General features: G+C 45.7%; 2 protein-coding genes across 2 annotated transcripts; both read right to left on the reverse strand.

Annotated features, from left to right (window-relative positions):
- Nucleotides 1–9,229: 9,229 nt before the first annotated feature.
- Nucleotides 9,230–9,676, reverse strand: LOC117928267. Its single transcript, XM_034848180.1, has one exon. It carries the CDS (start codon nt 9,674–9,676, stop codon nt 9,230–9,232), a length of 447 nt encoding a protein of 148 aa, XP_034704071.1.
- Nucleotides 9,677–9,882: 206 nt separating this feature from the next.
- On the reverse strand, nt 9,883–10,461 carry LOC117928268. Its single transcript, XM_034848181.1, has one exon. The coding sequence runs from the start codon at nt 10,459–10,461 to the stop codon at nt 9,883–9,885; it is 579 nt and encodes a 192-aa protein (XP_034704072.1).
- Between the last annotated feature and the right edge of the window lie 1,293 nt (nt 10,462–11,754).

Below are 11,754 nucleotides of genomic sequence, written 5' to 3' on the forward strand. Positions count from 1 at the left end.
TTTTTCTTTGGTTGGTTCAGCGCAATTCATGCCTTGTTTTTCATCAGGAGTTGTCTCCATAAGTTTTTGGCAATGTTCGTGGTCGACAAAGTTCAAATGATGGGTCAGCAACCACTGATCTACAGTTTTATGATCCGTGACACGAAGATCCTTGCCAAGCACACCGGAATTTGCATGGTCCAGTTGCTGGTGCAGCACTTGCAGGCTGTATGTATATAGGCATGCTAGCTTTCATCAGGGCAACTGGCACAAGGGACAGTGTTGCTGTGTTTGGGTCGTGCAGTGTGAGAGATTTTTCCACCTCCAGGATCAGCTAGCATGGTCTTGCTAAGTATCACGTCGGGATTGACGGCTTCCAGGGGAAAATCTTTAAAATGCTATTCCATTGTTCCCACAACTGTGATGTTCTTCCTGTCAGCCTTATTAATTACCAATTGATTAATCATTTTCTGAGGTGTATTTTTTTTGGCTCGCTAACTGAAAATGGTGATGCAAAGGTTGATTTAAGGTTCGCAAATGATGCTGATATGTTGACCCGGATCTGTGATAGTTGCTGAGGGAAAGATCTTGTTCCAGATTCATCACCGTTATCAGAGATCATAGATGAGAAAGCCAACATTATCAAGGAGCTCCACGCTAGGAAAATCAGCTTTGGAACTAAGAGCAGGCCACGCGGCGATCATTCGCGAAGTACTCCTATGTTTGTGTATTTGGGTTGCATGTGGGGATTTTATATAGAAACAGTGGTTGGAGTTGAGGAGAATGATGAAGCCAAGTTCGAGGATTGTGCGGTTGAGAAAAGAGAATCCGAACCAACTCATTCGAAGCAGATTGCTGACTCGATTGTGTATAAGCTCGTTCGGGTTGACGGTGATGGGAGATTAGTGCCTGCGACAGATGATGAAGTTATGGAGGCTGAGGACTTGCTAGAAGGTTGACCAGGATTGAAATGGGATAAGGACCAACTGAAGAATCGGTATGATGTCTTGAGGATGCAATATGTCACTATCAAGGCGCTTCTTGATCAAAGTGACTTTAATTGGGATGAAAACACATGCATTATCACGGCTAAGGATGACACATGGGGCAACTACATCAAGGAACATCCTGATGCTGAGAGTATGAGAAGCACTGGCTGCCCAATTTACAAGCAACTATGCATGACCACCTTTTAGGCCACGTGTCCTTTATTTATCTATTTAGTTTTATTTATCTATTTACTTCTTTATCTTCAATTTTAAAATAATTTCCAAATTTCCCGTTTTCAAATAGTTTCCAATATCTCGATTTTCAAATAATTTTATTTTATTTTTATTTATTTATTTATTTTTCAAATTCTCATCTTTAGAATTTTTAGGATCACTCAAAAATCTCATTTCCAATAAAATTTTGTTGCCATATTTCCTTCTGGCAAACAATTTCCACATCTCCTTCATTTTAAAACGTTTTAAAATAAGCAAAACTTTAATTTCCGTAATTCCGAATAATGGAATTTATGGAATTAATTCATGCAAAAATAATCGGGCTTTGGTGGGGGCCCCACATATGTGACTTATGATTGATTGATTACTTGATTGATTCGATTGCTGTGCATGATTGATCTTATTTTGCTCTATGACATGCTCGAAATTATTCCTTAATTGTGCACTAACCCTCCTCTCGATAGCGCATATTGGTTCGCCACCCAGGTATGTATTTTCTCGCATCATGGTCACTCCTTATGTTTGTTTCTAATTCTCATACGTGCATGATTGATTTGAGTATTCATTGACTTTCTCATTGGTTGCCACGTCAGCTTCATTTTATTAGTAGAGACCCGATTTTAGGGACTTAGAGGGGTGCTACGGTCTTTACCGTACCTTCCTGATAAGTAACCTGACCCCCGAACCCGATCCAGTTTTTCACAGACCGCCTTTTCCAAAATAAGGAGTCACATTTAGGGTTTTTCTTTCTTATTTTGTTTACCCTTTTAAAAGTAAAACAAAAATAAGTGGCGACTCCAAGTCATTTTCAAACAATAAATAAAATCAAAATTTTCAGAATAAAAATCGAGCTCGCCATCGAGTGGGAAACGCATGAGCCGAAATGCGGGGTCCACACCGGGGGAGTTGAACAGTGCCCCCTTTCCACCCGGCAGTATGTGTCGGGTGAGATGTACCTCAGAGAAGGTGAATCTTCTGTTGTTTAACATCCCCCGGGTGGAATGAGCGATGCCATGTGTCCGTAGGGGGATTATCCGTGTGGTCGGGTGAGAGGGGGCCACGTGGCAGATTTGGGAGGGATCCCACAATGCCCCCTTTTATATCGCTTTTCTGGCCCATGCAGAAAAGGCGGGATAAAAATACTGACTTCTCAAAAATTCCCTCTCCTTTTGGAATGTAGTGACACGTGGCGCTCCCCCATGAAGGGCATTTACGACGCGTGTCATCCTTGAAAACTCTGTCAGGCGGCGTGTCGCTTTGAAACTTGGTGCGGTTGGACTCCCTGTCGTTTGGAGTTTCCAGGGATTTTGTCCCTATAGATAGTGGGCCAATGCCTTCTGATGATACTTTTCACTCCACTCTCAACTTTCAAAAATTTTCTTGATACTCCAGAGATAGAGGTTCAGAGCGTGGTGACTGGACTTCAGTTCTTTTCAGCAATTTTCTAAAAGGTTAGCTGCTTCACTCTTTCTTTCTTTTTCTGCTTGCTGTGCTTATGATATCACTTGCTTGTAACTGAGGGAATGGACTGGGTTGGTAGAAACACACGATAATGGTCGTTTCTGCGAGAGTGAGAGGCGTGAGGAAATTATCCCGCTGGGACTAGGCCGTGTTAGGCATTGATAGGGCATATCTGGGGTATTTCGAGGGTTTTCAGAGGTTTTTCTGCTCATGAGGTTGCTGAGAATGTGGTTTTTGTTGGTGGGTTTGCGAGGCATCTGGATAGACCTTAGGTTAGGGTTAGCCATTCGGGAGATGAAGTTAGGGTTTATGGCTTTATGGCTTTTCAATATATAGGGGTTGGGTGCATCCGCCAGTGACGCGATTTGAGCCTGTGTTGTATGACCGCGCTCTGACTGGTAGCTTCATGTAATGCAGGTATTGTTCAGTTAAAGATGTCTCCGAAAAAAGAAATTGTTACGTTTGGTGCGGCCGAGAAGGGTGGCTCAAGAGGACGAGTTAAACATATTAAGCTTTTAAGTGAGGGGGAATTCCGGGAACGCTTTGGTATCCCAAACGAAGTGTCCGTCCAGCTACTAGAAGGTGATGTTGTTCCTACTGAAAAGTCAGGAGATAACCCTATATGCTTCACTAAGGAACAGTTCAACGCGGGGTTTCGTCTTCCGCTCCCATCTCTCTTCAAGCAGTTTCTCCACTACATGATAATTCCTTTGACTTTGATTCATCCCAATGTGATCCGAGTGTTGATGGGCTGCAGCATTCTGGATATGCTGTTCAGCTTGGACTTATCCCTACTAGAGGTCATCTTTGTCTATACCATCAAGAAGGCGAAGAACGACATCTTCAGCTTGTCCGCCAGTATTCCGTCACTTCAACTGGTGACTGGCCTCCCTGATTCAACCAAAGGGGCTGTCAGAGGACACGTGCTAGTCAAGGGTCCGTGGGCGGGCTTGTTGGTGCACCGGGAGAAGGAATTTGTTCCCAACCAATCACTAAGGATCCCAAGTGGGAATATATTCTCTCTTATTTTCTGTGTTGAGAGTTTGGCTAGTCTTGCTAAGTTGCTGACATGTCTTGTTTTCATGGGTGTAGGTACGAATAAAAGGGGTCGATTGGTTGAATAGGTGGAAAAAGCTTCGTTCGATCGGTTGAACAAGCTATTTGAGATTGCAGTTGGCGAGAAGAACTGTCAAACACTTCTCTCCACGCGAAATCTCCGAGCAGTCACTCAAATATCCCAGCCGTACATTCTCAATATAATTCTAAGGCGGTTGCCTAAAAAGGTGGTGTCCGGAGAACACTTTGTTCTCAAAGATCTCCCCTTTTACACGGAGGCACACAAGGTAGACGCCCAAGCTTGCCAAGAACACCTTAACCAAAGGGAGGAGAAGAGGTAGGAAGGAACCTTGCGGAGGGCACCCAGTGAAAAACGCCCTACGCCATTTCCTCCGGCTCGTTCTTTAGTGGAGAGGAAAAAGAAGGTTCCCACCAAGGGAATTGTAATTCAATTCCCGGTTCCCTCTTCTTTATCAGCCTCTTCGAGCGAATCAAGCCCTCCCAAACATGTTCCGGGCCAATATGGGTTGGGGCCTTCCATTCCAGCTTCTGAATGACTGGCACCCCCGGTCGAAGAAGAGCCCATAGTGAATCAGCCTGGCTCTCCCCGCCCTTAACCGGATGACTTGGCACTGTTGACCCCTGACCAGTCGGCGGCTAAGGAAGCCAGTCCCTCTCACCTCGAGCCGGCGCCTTCCGCGATTATTGTCGTAGAAGAGCCGGCCACGGAGAGGCTGGGTTCGCTACCCCGCGAACCGGACTCCCTTGCCATGGTAATGATAGATGAGCCAGCCGCGGAGAGGTTAATCCCTCCTCACGTGTTAATAACAGGCTTTGGTGAAAGGCATCAAAAACGCCTCTATGAGACCATTGAGCTGAACGACACTTCCGCGCCAGTGGACCATTCGGAAGGGGTTCAGCCGAAGGCCATAAGAAAGGACCCGTCCGAGTCCACACTGGTACCGGATGATGATTTGCCCAGTGAGGTTTCGTTTGTTGAAGAAGAAGTTGTTCCAACTCCAAGGAAGGAACCTGACAATAGAGATTCGACGGAAGGGGGATTCTGCCAATGAAGTTGTCCACATCTCCGTTCGCCCTCCCAGCTGCGTGGAGATGGAGGAGATGCTGAGGCAAATCCCTCGCTGTTCTGACGTTGATCTGCCCCATTCGAAAATGTTTGAGACTCTAGAAATGGTAATATAGTTCACTCCTTTTGCATTGTATGCATAATGGATATGTATTTCGCGCAGCAGACACTTTAATTCATGGTTTATGTTTTTTGTTGTAGCTGATTCATGGCATTCGTGGCATGGTGCAGCGGCGCAAACTCTTTACAGACTTGCTGAGGGTTGCTAATCACATAAAGGTTTTCGTCTCCCATCATATGGGTGGTGAGGAGGAGTTGCGCCTGAGATTGGAGCAATCTGAGGCTAATCTTGCCGCTGCTGCAGAGAAAGTTGAGGCCTTAAGGAGGTCCGAAAACGATAAAGAGGCCCTCCAGATCGAGCTAGAAGAGGTTAAGAACCGAGAGGAAGCCACAGAGGGCAGGCTTCATGAAGCTGAGTGCGAGAGGGCCCAACTGGGTAGAGAAGTAAGGCAGCTCCAGACTGAATTATCAATTGAAAGAAAGCAGAAGGAGGACTTACAGCTGCGTCTAATAGCCCAAAAGAAAGAGCTAGAGGCTAGGTTCGCCGTACAAAGAAAGGAACTTGAGACAGAGTATCAGAAGCAGGTGGACGAGATGTATTTTTTCGGCTACCGTTGTTGCATGAAAAAAAACCGCATCAAGTGTGATGTTTCCTCAATTCATCCGGGTGAAGGGGACAAACTATGCCGTAATCCTCCTCAATGAAAGCTCTTCTTTTGTAAATTTTCACTGTTACCTCCTTCTGTAAAAAATAGTCCGAAAGACACTTTGTATTTGCAACTTATTGCCATAAATAAAATATACTTGTTTATTTCTTACTTCCATCTTGTCTTTTATTGATAATACTGCTTTAGATTGATTATATTCCAAGGGCGGAGTAGGGGGGTTCCATCTAGAGTTTGCAAATGATATGACCCATTTTCATTGGCTCTTGACACCACATAGGGACCCTCCCAATTGGCTTGGAGTTTTCCGGCCCCTCTCAGCTGTATTCTCAAAAAAATTTCTAAGAACCAATGTTCCTTCTTTAAAAGCGTGAGGTCGCACTTTCCTATTATAATATACAACTGCTTTCTATTGATAAGCGGCCATCCGGATGGTCGCTGCCTCTCTGGTCTCATCCACCCAATCCAAGTATTTTGTGAGTTCCATGTCTTCATTTTTGACCCTAGACGACAGTTCGGGCTGTGGGCATCCCAATTTCAGTTGGGATGACTGCATCTATTCCATATGCGATGACGAATGGGGTATTCCCTGTCGGTCGTCCGTGTGTGGTCCGATAGGCCCACAGGACGTTGGGCAACTCTTCTACCCATCTTTCTTTGGATTTTTCCAATCGTTTCTTCAACGCACTCAATAGGGTTTTATTGGTTGCTTCCGCCTGTCCGTTGCTTTGAGGGTATCGCGGCGTGAAATATAGGTTCTTGATATGAATTTTCAAGCAAAAAGTTTTGAAGGTGGAACTGTCAAATTGTGGGTCGTTGTCAGCTATGATTGTTTGGGGGATTCGAAACCGGCACACGATATTCTTCCACACGAACTTCGTGACATCTTTGTCTTTGATGCTTGCGTAGGCCTTAGCTTCTACCCACTTGCTGAAGTAATCAGTGGCAACAAGTAAGAACTTCTTTTGAGTGGCTGCAGTGGGTAAGGGTCCTACGATATCCATCCCCCATTGTGCGAACGGCCAAGGACTTGTCACTGAGTTTAATGTCTCAGCGGGCATATGCGGAACGGGTGCATATTTTTGGCATTTGTTGCATTTTCTAGCATAAACTTCTGCGTCTTGCCTTATGGTAGGCCAATAATACCCTTACGAATGTGCCTGGTGTGCTAGGGTTGGGCCCCCGAGTGGTTGCCACAGATGCCTTCATGCAATTCGAACAGCACATACTGGATCTCCGGTTGGGTCAAGCATCTGAGATATGGACCTCCGAAGGATCGCCTATAGAGGTCATTCCCGATTAGAGTAAAGCGGGCTGCTTGCACCCGAATTTTGTGGGCGTGCTTAAGATCCTTAGGTAGTGCTCCTGCTTGTAAGTAGGCTTTTATGTCGATCGCCCAATCTTGTTCTTTAGCGGCAACGTTGCAAACATGTGACTCAGCGATGGTGGGAGCGGTTTGAATGTATATGGGTAGCAGCATAGACTCTTTTACAGGAAACGATGCGACTATCCCAGCTAAAGCATCAGCTTGCATGTTTTCTATTCTTGGAATTTTCTCAATAGCCCACTCTTCCAGCCGGCTTAGCGATTCTTGTACTTTCAACAAATATTTGGTCATGCGCTTATCTTTGGCCTCATATTCTTTTTGTATTTGTCCCACGATGAGTTGAGAGTCACTGTGGATTCTGAGTTTTGAGGCATTGAGAGTGATAGCGAGACCTAGGCCGGATAGAATGGCCTCATATTCTGCTTCAATGTTTGATGCAGGAAATCCCAGACGTATGGATTGCTCTAGTCGTTCTCCGGTTGGTGACTCGAGGAGAAGTCCAACTCTTGATCCAGACGACCGGGAGGCTCCATCAACATGCAACATCCACCAAATATCCTAGGTTGAATCCCTATCCGAGGTAGGTGGTTCAAGCAATTCCGCTATAAGGTCTGTCATGACTTGTCCCTTTAGGGACAATCTGGGTTGGTAATCAATTCCATACTCGCTCAACTCCATCGCCCATTGCAGCATTCTCCCCGTTATATCTGGTTTATGCAGGATGTTTCTGAGTGACTTATTGGTGAGCACAGTTATGAGGTGAGCTTGGAAATAGGGACGCAGCTTCTGAGCGGTCGTGCGCAAAGCCAAGGCAGTTTGTTCCATCTTCGTGTATCTTGTTTCTGCATCAGCAAGCGCTTTGCTGATGAAATAAACGGGTCTCTGTTCTTTGGGCGACAAGGAACAGAACAAGACCACACTAACAGCCCAACTAGTTTCTACCTAATACAAATATAATCTTTCTCCAGGTTAAGGACTGCTCAGGATGGGGGGTTGAGAGAGATATTGCTTGATTTCTTAGAAAGCATTTTGGTAGCTTTGTGTCCATATTGATTTATTAACCTCTCTGAGTGCCAGAAAGAAAGGTTTCATCTTGTCCGTGAATCGAGCTATGAATCGTCCGAGAGTGACGAGTTTGCTAGTGAGGCGTTGCAACTCCTTCTTATTCGTTGGTGCAAGTGTGTTTGCAACAGCCTTCACCTGGTCCAAGTTGACCTCAATTCCTCTTTGGGTAACCATGAATCCTAAGAATTTCCCTAAGCTTACGCCAAAGACACATTTAGCCGGATTAAGCTTCATGCCATATTTTCTCAACAGATGAAAGACTTTTTGCAAATGATGAGGGTGTTCATCTCGAGTTTTGCTTTTGACCACCACGTCATCAATGTATACTTCTATGATGTCGCCAATCAGTGGTTTGAAAATCTTGGTCATCAACCTCTGGTATGTGGCTCCAGCGTTCTTGAGTCCAAATGGCATGACTTTGTAACAATAGAGCCCGTGTGGAGTTATGAAGGCAATTTTTTCTTCATCCTCGGGCGCCATGGGGATCTGGTGATACCCAGAGAAAGTGTCCAAAAAGGATAACACCTCATGTCCGGCGGTAGCATCTGCTATCTGATATAGGGAAACTATCCTTGGGACATGCGTCGTTGAGATTGGTATAGTCTATACACACTCGCCACTTTCCTTCCTTCTTGGGAACCACCACTACATTTGCCAGACACTCTGGATACTCAACTTCTCTTATGAATCCGACTTCCAACAATTTTTCCATTTCATCTTGAATAACCTTTTGCCTGTCCGGGTGGAATCGTCGGACTTTTTATCGAATGGGCTTTAAGGAGGTCAATGTATTAAGCCGGTGAGATGCGACAGTTGGGTGTATCCCAGTCATGTCGGAATGGGTCCAAACAAAGATATCCCGATTTTGTTGGAGTACGTTTTGAAGTTCCTATCTTTTAGTTGGCTGTAAGAGGGTGCTAATGTATGTGAAGCGTTCTCCTTCCTCTGAAATTTGCACAACTTCTAGTAAGTCTGCTGCCGGAGGATCTTTGTCCGTCGGATGCTGTAATTGCTATTGGTCGGATAGGCTCACTTCTTTGGGAGAATGCTCGCGGTCGATGTTAGGTCCGGCCACGCGAGCGATTTGATAACATTGCCGAGCGGCGAGCTAGCTCCCGTAAAGGTCAACTTGCCCATCTTGGGTGATGAAGCTAACCATTTGATGGTACGTGGATGGGATGGCCTTTATACTATGCAGCCACATACGCCCCAAGATGGCATTAAAGGGAGACAAATCTTCAACTACAGAAAATAGGACATTCAGAATGACTGGTCCAGCTTGAATCGACAATATAACGTCACCAAGTCATGTTGTGGAAGCACCGTTGAATCCGGACAACATTCTTCTAGGATTTTCCAGGCTGGATGGTATGAAACCCATTTGTTTGACGACTGATACTTGTAAAAGGTCTGCAGAGCTACCCGGGTCGACTAGGATCATTTTCACATCAAAGTCTCTAATCCCTAATGTCATGACGAGAGCATCTAGATGTGGCTGTAGCACTCGAGCGAGATCTATTGCAGGAAAAACGATGGTTCCATCTATGGGGTGAATGCTCCCATTGGCCAATCCCGGCCGAATGGAACTTATGTGCTCCCGGATAGTGGCTGCCCGCAACAATCTCTGTCTTTTTCTTTGAGAGTTGTACTCATCATTCAAGGGCCCTCTGTGTATGTAGTTGATTATAGCTCTAATAGGAGCTGCTGGGGCATGTGGGCCATGACCATGGGAGGGTTCTCCACTTTTGGGCATCGTGCGGATATACTGTTTTAGGTGTCCCACCTTTAAGAGATCCTCCACTAGATAATGGAGACTTCTGCATGCTTCTGTGGTGTGCCCATGATCTTTATGGTACGCACATTTTTTGTTGCGATCCCTTTTTGAGGGATTTGATCTTATTAATCCTGGCCATCTGAATCCGGGTAGATCGTGAATCACAGGAAGTAGTTTCTCGTACGTCAAGGTAAGAGGCATTCGAGTGATTGGCGGACGTCGTTCGTCCTACCCCTGTTAGATGACCCAGGATGGTTTGAAGTCTTGAAGCTCCTGGTGGCTTCACTTCTCGCGGCCTGGCCAACGACTAGAACCTGCTGTGTAGCGGCTCGGACGTCATCTTCCAGCATGAAGTATTTGTTTGCACATCGGAATAGATCGTCCATGGATGTAGGAGGTTTCTTGGCGATGGACTCAAAGAAGGGGGTCCCTAAGCATATGCTCCTTTTGAAAATTTGCAGGATGACGTCCATGCTGTAAGATTCTACTTGCAAGACAGTTTGTCCGAATTGCTTCACAAATTCTCTCAAGGTTTCATTTTCTTGCATTTTGATGTTCTGTAGGGTGCTTATGTTTTGCTTGTGCTTGGCTGAGCATAGGTACTGTCCCACGAAAACTTCGGACAGATCCCGAAAATTGTCAATCAAGTTTGTAGGAAGTTGATGAAACCATGAGAGAGTTTGGCCTTGGAGGCTTGCTAGAAAAACTTTGCATAGCAGCATGTCATTCCCTATGTCGAGGGTCATGAGTTGATGATAATGCATTATGTGGTCAAAAGGATCACTAGATCCATCATATGTAGAGAATTTCGGGACGATGAACCCTCTTGGGGGCTCATATCTAATGATGCGAGAGCTGAAAGGCGTGGAAAGCATGTCATCCAGTCGCCTACTGATGGAGCCCGGAGGGGCTGTATTTAAGGGGTCTCTGCCGACCCGCGACCCCGGTTGGTGGGTGGCATGTCCCTATGAAACGGGTAAATCTGAGGGCCTAGAATGTGCCTCCGGTGATGCGGAGGTATAGGGCCTATTTTTGTTGGGTGTTTGAGGTCCCAACCGTGCACACATTGCGTCAGATATTTGAGGTTTTTTCTCACGCTGCCTTTTGGATGAGACTCGAGTAGAGTCTGAACTTTCCTCTCGTCGTACACGATGAGTGGGTATTGGTGCTTCATTAAGCCATGCTCCATGCGCATCGAGGGGAGGGCTCGCATTCCTAGGGTATGGAGCTTCTTGGTTGTGATAGGGATCCCGCGTCCGCTGGCAACGCTGAGGTTCAGAAGAGGCTTGGATCCTCAAGACGTCATTTTCTTCCCTAAGCCTCCTCATTTCTTGGAGCAAGGCTTGTACCTGTCTCTCGCTTTCTTGCTGTCGTCTTTCTATGTTATTTCGCCATTCAAAGTAACCTTCGTCGCCTCTGGCGAAAAAACGATTCCTCGAAAGTGAAGCCATCTTTGCCGAAGGAAGGTTTAGGATTTACTGAAATGATCGCTTCCCACAGATGGCGCCAAATGTTGATGCCAAAATTCCACCGTGGCGATTGCAGCCACCAGCAATGGAGTTTTGATCAACGCAGAAAAAACTCATTCCTTCTTCCTGCAAAAAGATGTCCGGACAGACTGTCTGGGCACACCCTCCGAAGCTTAAGTTAGTATTTTAGGAGTTGATTAAAAGCAATTTTTGGGAGTGTTCCTCCACAATTTCTCTATTTCCACCCCCCTTTTGAGAATTACCTTCGAGCTTTTATATAAAGCAAAGGGGGTGTCCTTGTTGGGCTAGCGGGTCTCATGGTCATGATTGCAGCTCATAAGGTAGCGAAGCAATCATGACTTTTGCAACGCAAGGTGACGACTGTCAGAAGGGTGTTCAGGCGGCGTTTCTGTCACCTCAATTTATGATTCTCAGTACGTGGGATATGGCAGGCGACCTGAGAAGATTTGCGAGTGTCCCATCAAGCACGTCTTGCATTAAAGATGAGTGATAATTTAAGGGACTTAGTCAAAAGCATTGTCAGAGTTGCTTTCTTGACTCCATGCAGCAATAGATTCGGTGAATTGA

The sequence above is a fragment of the Vitis riparia genome, chromosome 13 (assembly GCF_004353265.1).
Source record: "Vitis riparia cultivar Riparia Gloire de Montpellier isolate 1030 chromosome 13, EGFV_Vit.rip_1.0, whole genome shotgun sequence".
NCBI classification, from domain to species: Eukaryota; Viridiplantae; Streptophyta; class Magnoliopsida; order Vitales; family Vitaceae; genus Vitis; species Vitis riparia.